Source organism: Canis aureus, chromosome 5 (genome assembly GCF_053574225.1).
Source record: "Canis aureus isolate CA01 chromosome 5, VMU_Caureus_v.1.0, whole genome shotgun sequence".
Classification (NCBI taxonomy): domain Eukaryota; kingdom Metazoa; phylum Chordata; class Mammalia; order Carnivora; family Canidae; genus Canis; species Canis aureus.
Window position 1 is genome coordinate 66,285,655 of NC_135615.1, and position 20,586 is coordinate 66,306,240.

The window sequence follows — 20,586 nt, forward strand, 5'->3', positions numbered from 1 at the left end:
TGGCCTGTCGCTCCTTGTCGGGGGACGTCCCCCCCTTGGGCGCCGTCTGCGAGCCTCTGGCTGGGGAGCGGGACCCGGGACAGGTATGTGATGAAGGGGAGGGCCATGCAGAGCCGGCCCTGTGGATTCCCAGCGCTCTTCCAGCCCCGGCTCCTGAACCCCCCAGACCTGCTTGAGCCCCTGCGCCAGATGACTCCATTGCCCCACGCAATCCTCCTTGCCATCGTATGGCTTAGGCACCTTTATTATCTAATTTTGAGATGGCAAAACTGGAGCCTAGAGGTTCAGTAATTTGCTCCTGATCGTAGAGCTAGAGGCAGAATCAGGATTCGAATCTAGTGTATGACTGTCGCCTGCCCTGCTTGCTCCTTGCTCGGCCGCCCAGCGCACTGTGTACCTGCCTTCCGTGGGGCGGGTTGGGGGTGCTGCTTGTCAGTCCCGGGTTGCTAGAATCCCGACAGCATCCTCTGTGTCCCTGTAGACAGTGGTTTCAGTATGCACCGGTCTGCCTTCCAGACACACTTGTGGGTTTTAGCCCAAACTTTGTATGTACTCCCTGTAGCTGTGTAAGACCTCAGGGACGTCACTGGCCTCTCTGGGAGTCTGAGGATGAGGAGTATATGCAGCCTGGGAAGCACGATGCCTGGCTCACACTGTGTGCCCACGCAGGACAATGACGGCATGCAGGGAACTGGGCGGGACCTGGTAGCTTCAGTGTGCACATGTGTGGAACTTCAGAGACCGTTAAATCTGAAAAATACTGTGTATGCACATTTTTGGCTTAAACAAAGTTCCATTTTACAGAGTCCATAACCCAGCTCTAATATTATTACATGCCCCAGACTGGGATTAATTCCAGGACAAGAGCTTTATTATGCCGAATAGAGTTTCTTCTGTGTTCTCATAGCACTTGGCCTCTTTCTCCACCAGCCTGGTTTCACATGCTGGGGTACAGGGTGGTGGAGGCGCCCCATCCATACCCAGCCTCGTTTTGTGAGTTCAGCAGGGGAGTGGAGAGGTGATTTACTTTCTAATGTTACCACCCCATGACTACTGACCACAGGACCTTAGCATATGCTGAGGTCTGTCTGTGGGCCAGGTCTCTCAGTGTGTGCAACAGCATGCCATCCATGCCTCTCCAACCCCTGAGAGTGATCTTATCTGTTTCACAAACAAGCTCTCACAATTCAGTGGTGGCTTAAAGGGGCTCTTGGTGGAGGATAATGTCTGTAGGATCAGGGAGAGGGTCTGAGTCTCTGCTCTCTTCCTGCGAGTGGTAAATGGCTTCGTTTCAAGCAGAATCTCTGATGATAGCTAGTGATCGGCTGTAGCATGGTGTAGAAAGATCCTGATGGTGCATCTGGCTCTAGGCAGTGCTGTGATTGATTCGTGATGTCTACTACAGACACAGCGGTGGGGAAAGCATACTGATCTAGCACTTAGTCGCTGCTCAGGTTTTATTCTGATTATTTAACATCTCGGTCAAACCAATAAAGGCCTCTTTGTAGGCTTTACCCTGTTGCTCCTGGTCGTGGGCATTATAAGGACCCCCACAAATGATCCTTCTTCCGTGTCCTGTTCCCCACCCTGATGGCTTGTTTTTACAAGCTTCAAAACTCACAGACCCATCTCTGTTCTCTCTTTCAGTTGAAGAGGGGGAGGCCTCGGACTTCTCGCTGGCCTGGGATTCCTCCGTGACGGCATCAGGTAAATGCCCGATGAGAGGCTGCTGAGGGAGTTGCTGGGGGTCCTGGGGGGGTGGGCTCAGGAACTTAGGAACCACCCAGCTGGTTATGGAAATCATATTTTTCATGTCACATTCCTGTCTCCAGGCCAGACTACCCCGTGCAACATGATTTTTATATCAGTTCCATATGGTCAATAAAATCTATTACATACGGAGACTAATATGCCCTATTCTCCTGGGGGACCACGTTTCCTTCTTGTGGGCGCATTCAGATGGGCCACGATACCCCCACTACACGCACTTTGAAGCTCCCTGCCGTGGGCCTCACTGTACATTCATTCCAGTCTAATTGCATAAAACCTCTTTAATAGGATGTTTAAATTCCAATTGAAATCACAGTCCCCAGACTTCCCCTCCCAGAAGGGGCTACTTTGTACTCCGAGGCCGGCAACCCGAGCCCATGCCTCTAGGGGGAGGTAAATAGGGGAAGTTCAGACTTGCGGAGTGTGTGGCCCCCATTGGGTGAGGTGGGTGACTTGGCAGTCAGGGGACTTGGGTTTTCAGCTCTTTTCTGTCCTTGCAGAAACTCCTCCACGACTCAGTTTCCCCAGCTATAAAAAGAAGTGAATGGATAAAGTTTTTCTAACTGTAAAGTCCTGTAATTTGGAGCTGCCTATGGAGCTTGGGAGTAGAACTGGTTTTGGGGTCTTTGGGAGCCCCTGAGTGGAGAGTATGACTCTCCTGTTTGCTCGGAAATCCAGCCAGCACCTCTCTTGGCAATGGTCTTGGCTCCCCATCCAGCAGGTGCAGCCTCTCCTGCCTCATCCATGTTCCAGGATCCTGACCAGCTCATTCTGGATTCCTGGGGGAACTGGAGCCAGGTTGATCTCGAGGAATCTTGGGCCTGAGGAGACTCTGAGGGAACCATTTAGTCCAACCTCCTTGTCTTCTAGCTGGGGAATCTGAGGCACAGAGGGAACTTTGCTCCGGGTTGATAGTTCCAGAAATGTGGTGTGAGTTAGGCATATGAACATTTAACACTCAAATGGTTATACATTGGATTTGTGATTTTATAGCTGTTTGTGACTTACGATGATGCTAAAGTCATTTAAGTGAGAAAATTGTGTTGACAGTTGTAAGTGATAGTGCATAATGCTTGGGTTCAAGCGAAAATCATAAAGATGGTTTGCAAATGACCGAAATTTGCACAGAAAGGAGTGGAGAGCTGGCACTGGATAGAGCCTAGGTTCTTGGACTTATCCTGTGCCTTATCCTGTGCTCTTATCCTGTGCTCTTTCCAGCAAGAATGGGATGCTGCTTGGAGAGTCTGAAGGGTCCTCATTGGGTCCAGGCTGACTCAGGTTTGGGCACTGTTGTATCTACAGGTGCCTAGGGGGTGGGGTGACAGGGGCTTCCTCCATGGGAGAGGTGTTGTCTGAAGCCAGAAGGAGAGGGGTGGTGCTCAAATATTCAAAAGAGTTCAGGGTAAGGATAGACCTTGGGGTCCATATTGGGTAGGTTGGAGGAAGCGACTGTATAGCTCCTGTCCTGTTTCTTACTGTGCAGTGGAGATGCACTCCCTGTGGTTGGTGGAAACACAGTGAGATCAGAAAGCTCCATGTCTTATCCGGGGATCCTAATCCATGTGGGGGTGCATGCATTCAGGTTTCTGACATCTCTGAAAAGGATCCCCACTGTGCTCCCAACCCCCGAACCAGGAAAGTGCCCAGCGTGGTGTCCAGTTAAGGTCCTGCCGCCTTGCTGCTTTCTCCATGGTGCCAGGGGCAGCGAGAACAGACAGGAGCAGCAGGGGGGTGCAAGGAGGGCGGTGGCACTGGTTGTGGTGGGTGGACAGCTCTTCACGGGGGGCATCAGGTGCCCAGGCTGCATCTCTAAGGCTGTGAACTGTCCCTCGGTCTGCGATGCCAAGGGGCTGTGTGGGGGCCCTGCTGGTCTGCAGTTATCTGATGCCATAGCGGAATGGCCAGCCGTAGGGCCTCTCTGGGGCAGTTGGGCCGAGCGGAGCTTGTGGGATTTGTCACTTTCCAGCCAAGAGCTGAGCATGCCCCGTACGCGTGTGTAGGAAGAGGTACATGACTCTTTGTGAGTCTCCTCTGGTCCTCTGGGACTCCGTGGTGCCAGTCAGCTTTGGATTGTCTGCTCAGAGATGGGGAAGGGGGGGCCAGAGCGTCCTGGGCTTTGGATAATCCACAGCCAAGCGATGGATTGTTTTGTTTTCTTTGGCCCATTTTTGATGATTTTTTTACAGCATGTGCATGTGATAAATTCTCCTTCCCAATTTTGTTGGGCTGGGGCTCTGAAAATCAGCTTGTAGTGCCTGAGCATGGGACTTGTGAGATGAGGCAAATCCTGGGTGACAGGACAAAGTCAGCTTGGGAGGCAGCCCTAGATGTGGGTGATGTCACATGTTTTGAGCATTGACTTGGCACGTGCCAGGCGTGGAGCAAACACTTCACCAGCAGCAGCTCATTGAGCCATCACGACAACCCTATGAGGTGGGTGCTGTTTCCAGCAGCAGCTCCAGAGTTTCTCCATAGGTTGGTTTCGGGGCAGCCATCTGGTGGGGTACAGGACCAGAGGGCTGGTTAAAGCCGCTTTAGTATAACGCTTTTCATTAAGCTGAGAAAATGTCACTTGGCTGCATCAGAGAATGGGGGCAGGTGCCAGGGAAGATTATGGGGGAGCAGAGCCTCCCCAAGCCGCCCTTGGCACTGCTGCTGAGAATTGCATTCATTGGCCGATGGGGTAAGGAGGTTCAGAGCTGTACAGTAGCAGATCCACGGACCCCGGCCAGCAAGCTGGGGAGAAGGAGCTCGAACCCAAGTCCTCCTGCAGCCAGAACCTATGGTTTAAGCTTTGCACTGCCTGGCACTGGAGGTGAGCAATGAAGCAGAACCTGACGGTGTGGCATCCTGGGGGCTTCAGGACGGTCTCTGGCGGTATAGGCCATAGCGGCTCTTTGGCTCATCGGGTCAAAGGAATTCAGGGTGAGGTGGGCAGGGTGGGCTGAGAGCGTTTTACCAGGAGGAGTGCAGAGCTGTGGGGCACGGGGCAGCTCCTCTTCCGTGGGGGCCCGGGCAGCCGGGCTACAAGCTTTTCACGGTGCCCTTCCCCCTCGCCTGCTTCGCCCTGGCTGTGGGAGCGTGATGGAGAGCTCCAATAAAGAAGCAGGATGCACAGTGTGCTCTTTGCTCACCTCTGGCCTCCTCCGGCCTCCCCTGCCCGTGGGGACCCTGTGGTCACCACCCCCAGAAACAACCTGGCCTGCTCTGTCGATGCCCTCGTGTCAGGGCCCTGACAGTGATGGAGAGCCTGGCCTGGCCTGCCGGGAAGATCAGCTCACAGCAGTATTCTCCGGCCTGGCCAGGGCTTACTGGAGGAGGGAGTGCCGGCCTACTCCTGCCTCTCAGCTCCTGATAGTGGAGCCCCAGGACGGAGCACTGCATTCAGAGCCTCGGTATGGGGCATGTAGTAGGGGTGGGGTTTTATTTATTTATTTATTTATTTATTTATTTATTTTTTACGATTTTATTTATTTATTCATGAGACACACACATACACACACACACACAGAGGCAGAGACACAGGCAGAGGGAGAAGCAGGCTCCATGCAGGGAGCCCAATACAGGACTTGATCCCAGGTCTCCAGGATCAAGCCCTGGGCTGAAGGCAGGCACTAAATCACTGAGCCACCCAGGGATCCCCAGGTGTGGGGTTTTAAATCATTCCCCTCTGGATCCTATTTTTTCTCACTCATGAGAGGGGCACAAGGAGTACAATACCTTATAAGGGAATAATTTAAGTGTAATTCTGAACCTTTTTTTTTTTTTTTTAAGATTTTATTTATTTATTCATGAGAGACACAGAGAGAGGCAGAGACACAGGCAGGGGGAGAAGCAGGCTCCATGCAGGGAGCCCAATATGGGACTCGATCCCGGGACTTTGGGATCATGCCCTGAACTGAAGGCAGACGCTCAATAGTTGAGCCACCCAGGCGTCCCTTCTGAACCTGTTTTGAGCCACAGATGCCTTTGAGCATCCAGTGGGAACATTTTACGTGTGATTTCAGGGGAGTTCGTAGGTTTGAATGCCTCAGAGATGGGAAAGTCTTTAGTGACAGCCCCGTAGAGGTCCTGCGTGTCCCGAGGCTGGCCCATGGCACAGATGAGGCAGTAGGCTGGGCAGAGGCTGTGGTGAACTGCGACACAGGCCTTGCTACAGGGGCAGTAGTCCCTCAGCACCGGCTGACTGTGCCTGGGCACCTGCATCAGAACTGCCAGATCCTCTGAGGTTTTCAGAGAGACCAGAAAGCTGGATTTTTGTATGAAATCATCAGATTCAAGAAATGTAGCAACTCATATCTTTTTAAGGTGGCCTCATTGAGATACAATTTCTATAGCATAGAGTGCATTCGTGTGAAGTGCGCAATTCAGTGGTTTGAGTATATTCAGAGATGTGTATCACCACTACTGAGGTCAACTGAGACCATTTTCATGACCTCAAGAAGAAGCTCTGTACCCCTTAGGTATCACCTATCTTTCCATCACTCCCAGCCCTTAAGCAACCACTAATCTACTTTCTCTATAATTGGAATCATAGGATATGTAGTCTTTATTGATCAGCTTCTTTCATGTAACCTAATATTTTCTTTAACGATTTTATTTATTTTAGAGAGAGAAAGAATGAGAGCACAAATGAGGGGAGGGGCAGAGGGGGAGGCAGAGAGGTGGACACCCCACTGAGCAGGAAGCCCAATGCAGGGCTTGATCCCAGGATCCCAAGATCATGACCGGAGTAGAAGCCAAGAGTTGGATGCCCAACCAACTGAGCTACCCACGCACCCCTTGTGTAGCCTGATATTTTCACTTGATCTTAGCTAAAAGGCCGAGAAGCAATGTAGCCTGATATTTTCAAGGTTTATCCAAATCGTAGCTTGTACCAGCCCTACATTCTTTCTGATGACTGAATAATGTTCTACTGGATGGATAGACCACATTCTTCCTTATCTGTTCATCTGTTAATGGGCGTTTGGGTTGCTTCCCACTTTCAGCTGTTGAGAATATGCTGCTGTGAACTTCTGTGCACCAGTTTTTGCTTGAAGACTCATTTTCAGCTTTGGGGGGAGGGCATACACCTAGGAGCAGAATTGCTGGGTCATGTAGTAACTCTCTGTGTAACTTTTTGTGGATCTGCCAGACTTTCCCACAGCAGCTGCACCAGTTCATGCTCCCACCAGTAACGTGTGGGAGTTCCAGTTTCTCCATATTCTCACCAACGGTTGTTATTTTCCTTTTTAAAAATTAAAAAAAAAAATTATTTTACCCTTCCTAAATGTGAAGGGGTATCTCATTTTGGATATATATATATCCACGCACACACACATATTTATATATGTATATATTATGTATATATAATTTATTTACTTTTAAAGATTTTATTTATTTATTCATGAGAGACATAGAGGCACAGACACAGGCAGAGGGAGAAGCAGGCCCCCTGTGGGGAGCCTCATGTGGGACTTGATCCCAGGACCCCAAGATCATACCCTGAGCCGAAGGCAGACGCTCAACCACTGAGCCACCCAGGTGTCCCTGGACAATTCATATTTAAAAACAACAGCAACAACATTGCCCAGGTCACAGAAAGGCCTCCACCAGCTGGCTTCAGCTGATCTTTCCTTCAATGTTTCTTCTCACTTCCCTCAAGTCCTTTGGAATGTGGTCTCCAAGTGGCAGCCACCAGGATAATTGTGAGCCCTAAATGTGAACTCATAGTGAACCAACTTAACTAAACTGAGCTTTGCCTCCCTTGCTCTGGTCCCCAAGCCTGATGTGGGGCTGAGGGGACTCATCTTCTTAAAACTCTCTGGTTGTAGCGTCATTGGAACCTCCCACCTCTCCAGGCCGGGTTCAGGACAGGTTGGGCTTCCCTCCAACATGGCAGCTCTGGCGTGGGCTGGGGGATGCAGTAGGAGGAGGGTCTAGGGGTGGCCCTGAGGTGGGAAACAGTTAGTCTGTTGACATACACTCATTGTAAATGCTTGGGCAGTTTAGTCAGATTTATTTCTGGTGACAGACACTCGGGATTGCAGAGAACCACTCAATATAATTAGTTGTTTGTGATGGCCCTAGACCCTATTGGTGTAATAGGACATTTGGGCCTTCCTGTCACCTGACAGATCTCATTGTCCTGGTTAATGGAAAGATCCATCCCATTTACAAACTTCTGGGAGCCATCCCTCCTTTTTGGTGCTTTTCACATATAGAATCTGAGGCACAGGGATGCCTGGGTGGCTCAGCGGTTGAGCGATTGAGCCCTGCATTGGGCTCCTCATGGGGGCCCTGCTTCTCTCTCTGCCTCTCTCTCTATGTCTCTCATGAATAAATAAATAAAATCGTAAAAAAAAAAAAAAAAGAAACCGAGGCACAGAGATGCTAGTGACTTGTTTTAAAGTTACACAACCAGGGATCCCTGGGTGGCGCAGCGGTTTGGCGCCTGCCTTTGGCCCAGGGCGCGATCCTGGAGACCCGGGATCGAATCCCACGTCGGGCTCCCAGCATGGAGCCTGCTTCTCCCTCTGCCTGTGTCTCTGCCTCTCTCTCTCTCTCTCTCTGTGACTATCATAAATAAATAAATAAAATTAAAAAAAAAATAAAGTTACACAACCAGGAAGTGGCAGGGTCAGGATTTGAACCCAGGCAGCTCATGCATGAGTGTAACACCAAAACTGTAAATAAATGGCAGAGCTGCCTGTGAGGATGTTGTCCAGACTCTTCATTGTAGTGGGAATCCGTAGGCTTGGTGAGGGACTCAGCTGTGTGCCCAGTGCTCTCCTGGCTCAGGTGAAAGAGGCTAACTCGGGCCAGGCTTCCTGGTTTTTTGCCTGGAAGGAGAGGAGGTGCATGTTTTGAAGGCCTTGTACACGTTCCCATCTCAAAGGCCAGGAGAATACCATGGGCCAGACTCTCTGTGGGGACTCCTCCACGCTCAGCCCCAGATTGCCTCGCTGCTGGGCCCCCTGCTCACGACTGTCCCCGGGTGTTGGGCATGGGTGCAGTTTGCAGGGGAGGCTGGCAGTAGGGCTGCAGGTTCTGGGACCTGCTCGGGGGGGATATTAGAGTAGCATCTGGGTGGCTGGTATCCTGGTGGTGGGTGGGGGGTTGCCTTAGAGAGGGTGCTGGAGGCCTGTCCTTTCCCTTTCATTGTGGCTCTGGGTGTGTAGTGGGTTAGGGAGAGTGGTCAGGGTCCTCACTCCTGACAAAGGTAGCAGCCTCCCCTCCACCCCACCCCTGCGGCCCTTCACCCTGAAGTTCTGACAGTGAAGCAGACAGAAATGTTTGGAAGACTGGGCCTTTTGCGCAGGGAGTTGAGGCCCCTCCATGCTGCCCAGCCTGTACTTGTGAACCTTCTCGGAGCTATCTCCCCACCCCACTTGTGTTTTCTTAGAGTGCATATTTATTATTTCAACTACTTCCTTAGAAACTCCACCTACAAGCTTGCGCCTTATGCTCCTGCCTCTTCTGTTTCTCCCGCCCCCTTTCCAGCTCTGTCCTATAAAAGCAGGCTTACCTAGATGAACAGGATGGTGAACGGGCCGCAGATTCCGTGTAGCTCCTGCCCCCGCCGCTCGGCCCGAGCTTTATGTACCCCCTGGACCCACGTGGCCTTCTGTCTTAGAAACTGCATCGGGGTGACTGGGTGGATGGGCATTCACTTCCCTAACTGCCCCCGCCCTGTCGCACATGTGGACTACTTTTCATTTTGGGCTCTTGTAGATCATACTAGGACTAGGACCTTGGTGTAGGTGCTTGTTCGCTACTTTGGAGATTTTCTTAGGGGCTCCCAGTGCCTTTTGACTTTTTCGTTCGATCTTCACATCAAGGCTGGAGGAACTTGGAACTCCCTCTTCCTCCCCACCCATCAGTAGGGTCCCTCACTTGAGTTCTTTCTGGAGTGACCCTCTACCCTGGCTCATGGGCGAGCCCAGCCTGGCCCCTCTGGCCATGATGCAGTGGCTGATGACAGAGGGCCTAGGCTGCCTGTGGCCCCCGCTAGCTTGGCTGGTCCTGTCCCCCTCTTGAGCTCGAGCCCCCAACCCAGTCATCCTCTCAATGTGGGCCAGGGGACATTTTAAAAGAGCAGAAAAGGTCTAAATAGATGTATAATTTCCCGGCATTTTAAAGACTTATGAAATGCGTTTTTATGTGGGGCCAGCTGGGGAGTTTCTCATTAGCTCGGCCGGGGCGTCTGTGGGGAGTTGAGCTAAGTGGAACCAGGCAGGCTGGGCAGGAAGACGCGGTGGCCCCGAGCTCACCAGGGGAGCGTGGCAGGCATGCGCCCGGCTGGTCTGCGCCTCGGACTCCCGGCCAGGCCAGCGGGCCTGTTCCTTTGTTAGAGCTGCTTCCCCCGGCACAGGCCTAGAAACCTTCAGGGGGTGACTGGAGCTGAGAGGTGGCCACTCTGTTACCATGGTGAGCAGTCCACGAGGTGTAGGGCATCTGTGTCCTGCGTGCACATGGAGGCATGTACTTGTGTCTGTGCACATGCGTGTGTGTTCTGTGTGTGCCCAGGTGCTACAGCCCTGACTCAGACCCCTGGGGACCCCAGGGCCTTTGCACCCCTCTGTACCATTTCTGGGCCCCTGGGGCTGACTGAAACCAGTTGTCTGGGAGGGGGAATGTGGCGTTTCCTGCCCACCCTGTCCTCTGGTTCTGGACTAGCCAGGGACCCCTGCTGGCCTACCTTCTAATCACTTCCTCTGTGCCCTGTCTGCTATGAACACGTGTGTGCGTGTGTATGTGTGTGTGTGCTGGCGCCTGGGGTGTGTGTGAGGGAGCGTGTGTGGTGTCTCTCTTTGGACTCCTCATCTCCCCCCTTGGCCTGGCTGATGGTTTCGCTGGAGTGAATCCACGGAGTGGGGCTTGTCTTGCTGGTTTTTACCTCCCGAGTGGACTTGGGCTATCTCAGAGGCAGGGACTCTGTCATTTGTCAGTACCTGCAGCCTGGCACACAGCAGCCGCTCCGCCATCCCGCTGCTGCTCCCAGCCCTGCTGACGTGGGGCAGTCCACCTCAGCGAGCCCTGGGTCCCTGTCGCCTCTCCTGTGTGCTGGGCTTTTCAGGGGGTGTCAGTAGGGGGAATTTAGTGAGGGAGGGGCCGGTCCTGGTTTCTCTGAGCTTGGGTGCTCCCTGAGGTCAGGAGTCCCTGCGGTGTCGGCCGTTCCCTAAGTCCTGAGGACCCCACTGGTGGGCAGTGGAAAGCAGCGGTTCTTTGGTGACTTGAAGCCTGGCTATGAACCAGGGCCATAGTCGTGTGTGTGTGTGTGTGTGTGTGTGCGCGCGCGCGCGCGCGTAGGCGTGATGATGACATCACTCCTTGTGACTCTGGGGACGTCTCCCTATGCTGCCCAGGTGTGGTTAGCGCCAGCTCTGCTCGAACTTGAATGTGCATGCACGTCTGGTGATCTCCTTCAAGTGTGAATTCTGACTCAGCAGGTCTGGGTGGCGCCCGAGATTCTGCATTTCTAACCAGCTCCAGGGTGGTGTGGATGCTGCGGGACCACGAAGCACTCCGAGTGGTGAGGGCTTAGAGGGCTTGAGGAGTTAAGCTCTCTTGCCTGCTCCCCTCGACTTTTGCTCTAGCTGGGCCCTCTGCCTGTGGAGCTCATCCTTCGAAGCTCAGCCTAAGTGACACCTCCTCCCAGAAGTGCGCCAGGATAGCCTTGTCATAATCATCGCACCTTCCTCTGTGCCCTTTGGCCTTGGAGACTGCCCTGGTCTGGCCTTCACTGCCTTTTGCTTGGTTATGACTTCCAGCTGGACATGCCCAGTTCCCTTGCTGCTCTGCTTGCTCCTTTGGGCAGTGACCACGTATGATTCCCTGTGCTCCCAGAGCCTAGCCCTGGCTTGGTTACTGGCAGGTACCTGGCAAATGTTTGCCAAGGTGGAGAACTTCACCTCTACTTTTGTCTGTATTTGCCCTTGGCAGTCCAGGGCCAGATATCTGTTCACTTTTGGAGCAAGCGTTGGGTTTGAGGTCCAGACACTCAGCAGCTCTGTGATGCCTTGAGTAAGTTACTTAACTTCTCTGTGCGTCCATTTACTCATCTAGAATGGGGATAATTATCTTCCTAGGCCATTGTGAGGATTATATGAGGGAATCCACAATCCACATGGCCTTAGCCTTTTAGGGTGGCACCTGGTGCTCTGTACTTTTATTTTTGCTCTTGGTAATGCATTGATGGAAGCTTGGACTTGAGCTTAGCTCTGAGCTAAGGTGGCAGAGGAAGCTCAGATGCCACCAGACCCTGCACCAAAATCTTGGCTGGCGATCTTTAGGCATCACCACAGTGGGGAGGATGAGGTTAGGACTGAGTCCTCACTCATGCTGACCCTGGTTGGTGGGGGCATTGCTTGTTTCCTAAGTGGAGAAGGCTTCGGTGGGGGTGGGTAGCAGTTGAGGGGTTGGTGGGCAGGGTCTGCTCTGAAAGGCAAAGGCCGTGGGGATGTCATATGACCAGGCTCCTTCCCTGGGCAGGGCTTGACACATCAACCGTGCAACCCTGGGTCGGTGCCCAGGAGGAAATGGCCAAGGTCAGCCCAGTCATGCTGCCTGGCTGCTCCTGGCTTCCTGGGCGGGCACTCTGCAGGGCCCAGCTCCTGGATCGGGGATGGTCAGCCGGCATCCTGCTGTAGGCTCCGGGTGGCCCAGTGTTGTCTCAGCTGACATTCTCCTAAAATCTGTGAGTGTGCAGGCAGGTGTGGGTCTGTGTGTGCGTGTGCACACACACACAAATACACACCACTCCATGTGTGTATGCATCTGAACCTGGCTAACTGATGCCTTTTTGGTTTGAAAAACCATTATTTTGCCCACCCTGATAATTCTTTTCTCCTTCATTGTGGTCGGTTGCTGTAACTGATGGCTGCTGGCCATACTTGGTGCTGGTTAGCACAGTAGATGGATACTGAATCCAGTAAATAGGACACGTTGCTTATGCATTTCTCCTTCTTACAGCTAAATACTTTGCAAAACCTGCAAGCTTGGGGAGGCAGGGGCAGTGCCTGTTTTGCTCACTTTTATATCTTCAGCAACCAGCTATTGCTACCAGCAACAGTAGTAACAGTAACAATGAAAATAATAACAATCTAGTGAGCATTCAGTGGTGCCAGACATGAGGCTGGGCTCCAGCACATGTGATCTCACTTTACCCTCCTTAGCCACAGCTGGTAGGAAGTGTTATCATCTCCATCTCACAGATGAGCAGTTGAGGCTCAGAGAGGTTGACAGCCTGGTACAGGTTTTCAGAGCAGGTGGGGCCAGAGCAGGGATTTGAGCCTGGGTTAGTTTCATCGGAAACCAGGGCCCCCTTCTGTCATTGCTAATTCAGTGACCAGGACCCAGTGGAGATGTACTGTGTGTGTGTGTGTGTGTGTGTGTGTGAGGACGCACGAGAGGATGTGCTAAGAGCCCTAATGAGGTCACAATCGTGACATACCGCTGGGGCTGGACAGAGTTTGCCAGGGCCAGTGTGGGAATGGGTGACTGCTGGCGGGCATAAGCCTGAGAGCGCCCCTCAACAGTGATGTGTTGACTTACCAAATATTGTGGGTGCAAGTGTGTGCACACACGACACACACAATCACTTGCTCACAGACATAAACACATGTGCATACACCTTCACACACTTGCACGTATACCTGTACTCACAACACACGTACACACATATTCACATGTTACTCCTCCACCCCCCCTGCACACACACATTCATATATGTGGCCCTCCATACCTCACCTATGCCCTAACACGCACACATATGCTCACAAACACAGGCATGTACACACAACATGTGCACGCACTAACTTGTGCCCACATGTACATGGTGCACATATGCACACACTTAAAATGTGTGTACAAAGAGAGATGTGTGCACACACGCACCCCACCCCTAGGCTTGCAAATGAGCAGAAAAATCCTGCTTCTGGGCGGTCTCTCTTCAACGATGGGGACTGCCCTGCAAGGATGGGGACTGCACGGACTGCCCAGGTTGACTTTGTGCTGGCTGTTTTCTCTCTTTTCTTTCTTTGGTTTCTTTGTTGTGCCCTCAGTGCCTGAGACATAGTTTCCGTCCAAAGATTCGAACCCCTGCTGTTGGGCCCAGTGCTGGGCTGACCCGGGCGCAGACAGACCCCAGTGCCCATCTGTCTCTTCGCCTGCCTGGCCTGCTCTGGCCCACGTGCGCCCCCCCACCAGCCCCAACTTGGACATGACTTCATTTCCACCCTGCACCTGCCACTTTAAGAGTCCAGAGGCCTGGTGGGCCTGTCCCCAGGGTTGGGCTGAGGGAGGCTGGACAGCTGCGGGTTGGGGGGAAGCTTTGTTAGCTCCCAGGGGCCTCTTGGAGCCCAGGCAATGCTGGGGAAACCGAAACAAAGACCGACAATGGCCTCCTTCCCTCCCTGGGCGGCCTCGGAGCAGGGCCTGCATGGGCGGCCTCTGGGGGCCCCTGTTATTTCCTGTGCTGGCTGCGGGGCTCCTCGCCAGCCGCAAATGGGCAGGAAGCGGGGCAGGGCATCTCCTCCCCACCCGCTGGGCTGGCCCTCATAGGCCAGAGTAGCCGCTTCTGTGAGCAGGGGGCCGGCACGACGTGCCTTCTCCACCGTCTGCTGCTCCAGGCCTGCGTGGCTGGGCCTGCCCTGCTCAGGTCTGCCCGGGGCCTCCCAGGAGGGGAAACCCGACCCGCGGCTCTGCTGACCTCTCCCTGCTGCAGACCCCACATGCTCCCGCCATCTGCCTGGAAGCCGAGTCTCTGCACCCCTAGCCTTCGTGGCCGGAGTACTCGCCTCACAGAATCGGGGACGAGGCAGGGCGGGGAGCATCGTATTGGTTGTTAATTCATCTGGGATTGTGCTAAAAGCTCAGATTTAGTAATGTGGTTAGGGGTATGTTGAAGGCTAAGGTCAGGGTTAACTTTGCCAAGCCCTAACGACTAAAAAAACCAGGAGTCAGAGCGTGGATTTTGAAGCACAGACCTTTGTCTCAGTGCTGGCTTCCCCACCAGTTTGTTCAGCACCTGATTAGCAGGTGTCCGTTAGGGCCAGCGAGGCCCCATGGATGCAGTGGTGTCCGGCTCCGCAGGACTCACATTCTAGAGTGAGGAGACAATGAGCAGCACTCTTCACTTAGCTGCGAGGATGCCCTTGACTTAGTTAATTGCCTTCTCAGGACTCAGTCTCCCGATCTGTAAAGTGGGAATACTCGATCCCTAGCATGTGGCATCCTTGCAAGGATGAACGAGAACGTAGATGTCATGTGCTCAGCGTGGCACACAGCAAGCACTCATAAATGCTGGCTTTGGGTATTATTAATGAGACAAGATGAGGTGGCCTCTACATCATTGGGCAGCTGAAATAATAGATGAAAGAACTAATTATGTCCGAAGCCCAAGGTAAGGGTCACTATGCAGGTGAGCTTCCTGGCAGCTCAGGCCAAAAGAGAAACCGGACAAAGGGCAGCATGGCTGGCTCTTTCTGATTGACGCACTGGGGACGGACACATGTTTTTCCCTGGCACTAAATGCTGAGGAATTTACTGTGCGGATCCTCATTAATCATTGAACAAACAACAGCCACTGTCTCAGTAACAATTTGGCACACAATACAGAAACAACTTTCCTAGAGTGCTTTCTTAAATTGACCTTGGGAGAATGCTCAGGGCCTGAGTGCACACCGCAGCCACGAACTTACATGCGGTGCCGCCTGGAGGGAGCAGGGCAGAGCCACGCTGTGTCCTGGGGCAGCTGCTCAGGTTACTTGCCTGGTTAAGTGCGATCGAGCGGAGGGTCTTCCTCCCGTGTGGGACCTTGAAGAGCCCTTGACATGCCCATGGTTGCTGGAAGTCTTCGGGAAGGTTCCCCAAACTTTTGGCTTCAGAAACTACCCCCTCCCTGTTTTTGAGGACCACCGATCCCCAGCTTATGAAGTCTTTTTAAAAAAATGTATTAATTTTATTTGAGATAGAGAGATGGAGAGACAGAGAAAGAGAGCATGTGGGAGAGTGCGGGGGAGGGACACAGAGGAGAGAATCCTAAGCAGACTACCCCCGCCCCGCCCCCGAGCATGGAGGCTGACACAGGGCTTGATCTTACGACCCAGAGATCATGACCTGAGCTGGAAGCACGAGTTGCATGCTCAACCAACTGAGCTCGCCAGGTGCCCCCCGCTCATTAAGTCTCGGGACACAGTTTGGGAAGCTCTCTTTGCATCCTTAAGTTTGAGCTCAGTGGTTCAGAAGACACGTCATTGCCTACCGTGGCCCCTCTGGCCATGGTTTGTGGACTAGACTTGATCCTGGGGGTTTCACCCAACAGATCTCATCCTTTGCTCCCTTTTTATAGGTTTTTGTGTTTACTCATTTTATCTGAGGAGGGTCTGGCCTCTGGGGGGAAGCGGGGATCACAGTCAGGAAAACTGAAGCTCAGAGGTGTTCAAGGACTCAGGGCCTGGGCTGACTCGGGGTCTCTCTATAGACACATGTGCCTAAATGCACACCCGCGTCCCCAAGCTCACTCACACTTAGCTGCTCTTTGTATGTATGGACACTGCTCTGTGCCTGAGCTATAAAGTCCAGCTGGAGCCCCCTCCTGGCCCTTCCCCCTCTGGTTGGCAGGACTATGGGCTTGGCCCCAGGAAGGCCCGCCGGTGGCCACTTGCCCCTGTGTCTGGCAGGCACCCCATGGAGTTTCCATGGTGAGCTCTCCTTTGGGGGCCCCTGGGTGGGACTTTCCATCTGGGTGGAAACCTGACCCGTAGGCCCCGAGCAGGAGGAAATGCCTTCCCCAAATGTGGAGAGGGAAAGAAAAGAGACGGCCAGCCTGGGATTCCAGCCAGAGCCCCTGACTCCTGCAAAGCCATGGAGCCTGGGGGACCCCAAGGGGCCTGGGGTGGGGCTGCCGAGGACCCACCCCTTAGGGAAGAGTTGTTTTGGTGGCCGGCTGCCACGTGTCCCTGTGGCTCTGGCCTGGAGTTCTCCTACAGAGGCTGGTGCCTGGCTAGGATTTGAACTTGGCTCCCTCTGTCCCCAAGGCCTGCGTGCTTGTCACTCTGTCCTCTCTGTCCTTTTTTATTTTTGTTTTTATTTTATTTTTATTTTTTAATTTTTTTGTCCTCTCTGTCCTTAAGAGGGCATTTCCACAGGCAAATTCTCTTCGAACCCTTGAAATAGCATTTTGATCATAGGGTGTGTTCTCCTTTCCCATAGGCAGACATGGAGCCTCCGAGAGGAGGCTAGGGGTCTTGCCCAGTGTCACACAGCAAGTTTGTAGCACAGCGCACCTGACCCCACCTGCCTACCTTGGTCATTACTAGTTTATTTAACTTCTCCCAGTTAAGGTGCACATTTGCCCAAATAAAGAAGGGAGTCGGGATCCCTGGGTGGCGCAGCGGTTTGGCGCCTGCCTTTGGCCCAGGGCGTGATCCTGGAGACCCGGGATTGAATCCCACGTCGGGCTCCCGGTGCATGGAGCCTGCTTCTCCCTCTGCCTGTGTCTCTGCCTCTCTCTCTCTCTCTCTCTCTCTGTGACTATCATAAATAAATAAAAATTAAAAAAAAAAAAAAAAAAAAGAAGGGAGTCGGCAGTTCCAGTCACTGGGGCTGCTGAGTGAGCCTGCGATGTGGGTGGGACTCTGCTTCCCTCAAGTGGTGGGGTGTCAGGTGGCCTCGACTCTGGGGTTTTGAGATGGGTGTCTCCCTTCCTCATGCCCGATGCAGGAGCCCAGCACCTCGTGGCCTTGATCCTCATGTGTGTATCTCAGGGCAGGTGACCCACTTGCCTCGGAGGCTGCCTGGCATGCACCCCCTCTCAGCCCACCCCCGAACTGAGTCCCCACACAGGGCGCTAGGGCAGGGCCCGAGTCTGACCCACAGATTTGCAAAGGGACTGCAAGGGGGAGGGTGGTATGTGGGTCTGCGTGCAAGGGCAGGGGTGTATGTGGAGGGCTGAATGGTCTCCGTCATGGATGTTCTCCTTGGGGCTCCCCTGGCACCCCCAGTCCAGATCTTGGGGCAGACCCCCTGGGGCTGCCTATTCTGGTTGAGGCAGAGTTTGCCTAAAAGGAGCCTGTGCAGTGCTGAGAGACTGGCCTGCCCCTCCACACCCAGCCTGGTGGCCCTCCGGCCAGGCGGCACCCTTCTTTCCCTGGCCTGGGGGTGTGGAGGCAGGGACCAGGGTGCCTTGGCCTCAGGCTTTGCGGCATGATGGCCTTCAGGACTCAGGTCAGGTCAAGGCCTGGGCTGGTCGCTGGGGCAGCAGACAGAGCCAGCCTGGGGAGTGGGGACGGTAGGAACCCTAGACCGGGAGTCCAGAGCCCCAAGCTCAGGGGCCACCAGCAGCCTTGGGAGGTCATGGTGTCCTGAGGCACCCATGGAGAGTCTCACTGGTACATGGAGCTCAAGAGTTGAGGTGCAGGTCAGGGGACTGCACAACTCCCAAAGTGGCCTCTTGCAGGACTTCCCTCCTGTGTCCCCTGTCCTCATCCTCGCCCCTGCTCCCCGCCGGCTGTGCCCCTCCTGGGATGCACCCACCCCCTGCCCGCTCTTTGCCCTCTGTGCAGCCTGTGCACACGTGCCTCCTGTGTCTGTGAACCCCTGTCCTGTCCTTCGGGGCCTGGAAGAACTGATGCCGGCCCGTCCCTGTTCCTTAACTTTAACTGTTCATCGGCTCTGCCCCCCTTGCCACTGCGGACTGCTTTCTCTCCTTCCCTCCTTCCCTTGTAACCCAGCATGGCTCAAGCTCTGCTTCATTCACTGACTGGCAATTCCTCAGAATGTATATCACCAGGAAATTCTGTTGAGTGTCTGACCACCTCCTCAGTTGCTGTTGGATGAGCGTCAGTGCTGGCATTTCAGGACCACCTGTTGACACCAGTGATGGCTGGGAGCCTGTGTCCCCATGGGCAGGATCCCAACAGCTTGCATCCTTTCAGCCACAGGTGTTACTGAGACCCTACTAGGTGCTGGGTGCTGCCCTAGGTGGTGAATGGGCTGACCGAGTCCCTGGTTGTGCACGTGCTGGCATGCTGGTGCGGGGCACCATGCTGGCAAAGTCTATGAACAAATATGTCATGGGCTTCACTGGGACATGACCGGCAGAGTGGTCAGTTAGAGGGAGATGGGGTGGTGAGGAGGAGGGGGCACCTGGAGGGTGGTCAGAGAGGCCTCTGTGCCCAGGAGGGGCATCTGAGCAAGAGAGGGTGTGAGCCGTGCAGAGGGCTGGGAGCAGCGATCCAGATGTTCCTGCTGTAGGGACAAGCTGGGTCTGCTGAAGGGCAGAAGGACTGTCCCTGTGACTGGACTAAAGGGAGCCAGGGGAGAGGGGCAAGAGGTGAGGCCAGGGAGGTAAGGGGGGGAGGAGGTGAGTCCAGGGAGATGGTGGGGGTGAGGTTAGGGAGGTGAAGGAGAGAGAAGGTGAGGCCAGGGAGGTGGGTGGGGAGGAGGTGAGGACAGGGAGGTGGGTGTGTGGGGGGGGCAAGAGCTGAGGCCAGGGAGGTCCGGTGGGGGAGGAGGAAGTGAGTCTAGGGAGGTGAGGAAGGCAAGGGGGGGGTCAGGGAGGTGAAAAGGGAGGAGGTGAGGCCAGGGAAGTGAAGGGGGATGAGGTGAGGCCAGGGAGATTGGGGAGAGAAGAGGTGAGGCCAGAGAGGTGGTGGGGAGAGGTGAGGCCAGAGAGGTTGGGGGAGGGAGTGGAGGTCAGGGTGGAAGTGGGAGGGAGCCAGGCAGGCCTTGAGCCATGGTGGATACTGGATTTTACTCTAAGTTGAAGGGGGGCAGAAGGGAGAAGGGATCCTTTTAGCTGCCTGCCTGTGGGCAAGAGGGAAGGGGACCAAGCCCTCACCCATGTGGGAGATGATGGGGGCTGGGACCCCGGCCAGGAGGGGAGAAGTCGTCGGGCTAGGAATTTCTTTTGGAGGCAGGTCCCACAGGACATGGCACTGGTTGGATGTTGGGGTGAGGAAGGGAGAGGAAGCAAGTGTGCCTCCAAGGCTCCAGGGCAGCTGGGTGGCTGGAGGTGAGGAGCTGGGCGACGGGGCGCCCTGGGGAGAGCTGCTCTGTCTGATATGATGGTGGGGCGGGCTGCTCGGGAACTTGGTTTGGCCACAGTTGGAGATGCCTCTTGGAGGTGCAGTGGGCACTTGAACGTGTGGTCTGGCGATAGGGGACGAGGGGGCCCCCGGGACGAGTTTGGGTGCCGAGTGTGTAGCTGGCACTTAGCGCCGGGAGTGAGCGCAGACAGCCGGGAGGCATCGGCATTGAAGGCAAAGACCCCAAAACCCAGGGAAGAAAGTCTTTCAGGAGGCAGGGAGTCACCGGGCGGTCCGAAGCCTTCCACGCTGGGCCCCTCTGACCTTGATGGGACCAGCTCTTTGTGTCGATGTGGTCGGGTTGCTTGCGATCTGCGTGGACGGAAAGGACGACCAGCCTGGCGGCCCTCACGCTTGGCAGGAGCCAGATCTGCGAAAACAGCCTCCGCTAGAAACCATTCTGGGGCGAGAAGAGATGGGGTTCAGGGGTTAATGAAATGAACTCTCGTCTGCAGACTGGCCCATCCGGGGGTGTCTGCGCCGGCCCCCCCTCCCCGGCTCCCGCTCGGGCAAGGCCCCCGCGGCTGGACCAGAGGTGGTGTCTGGGAGCGGCAGACTGTCCGCGGCGGAGTCCAGCTGTGAGCGAGCCCTCAGCGCTGAAATTGCCAGCCTCGCGCAGCCCAGAGCCAGCCCGCGGAAGTGGGCCAGCCGCACCTCCGTACAGGATTAGAGGGATGTGTAATGGATTAAAGATCAAAAATGTTAATTAAGAAATGGTCTTTTCTAATAAGATGCCTTCAAGGGC

General features: G+C 54.3%; 1 protein-coding gene across 3 annotated transcripts in view; it reads left to right on the top strand.

The window, feature by feature from the left end:
* ZNF423 (zinc finger protein 423) overlaps positions 1 to 20,586 on the top strand; it is a 334,278-nt gene that overhangs the window by 61,628 nt on the left and 252,064 nt on the right. For all 3 annotated transcript variants that reach the window (XM_077898497.1, XM_077898496.1, XM_077898498.1), the window contains exon 2: positions 1,648 to 1,707. In XM_077898497.1, coding sequence (XP_077754623.1) covers positions 1,648 to 1,707 — 60 coding nt within the window. The remainder of the gene's footprint in view (positions 1 to 1,647; positions 1,708 to 20,586) is intronic.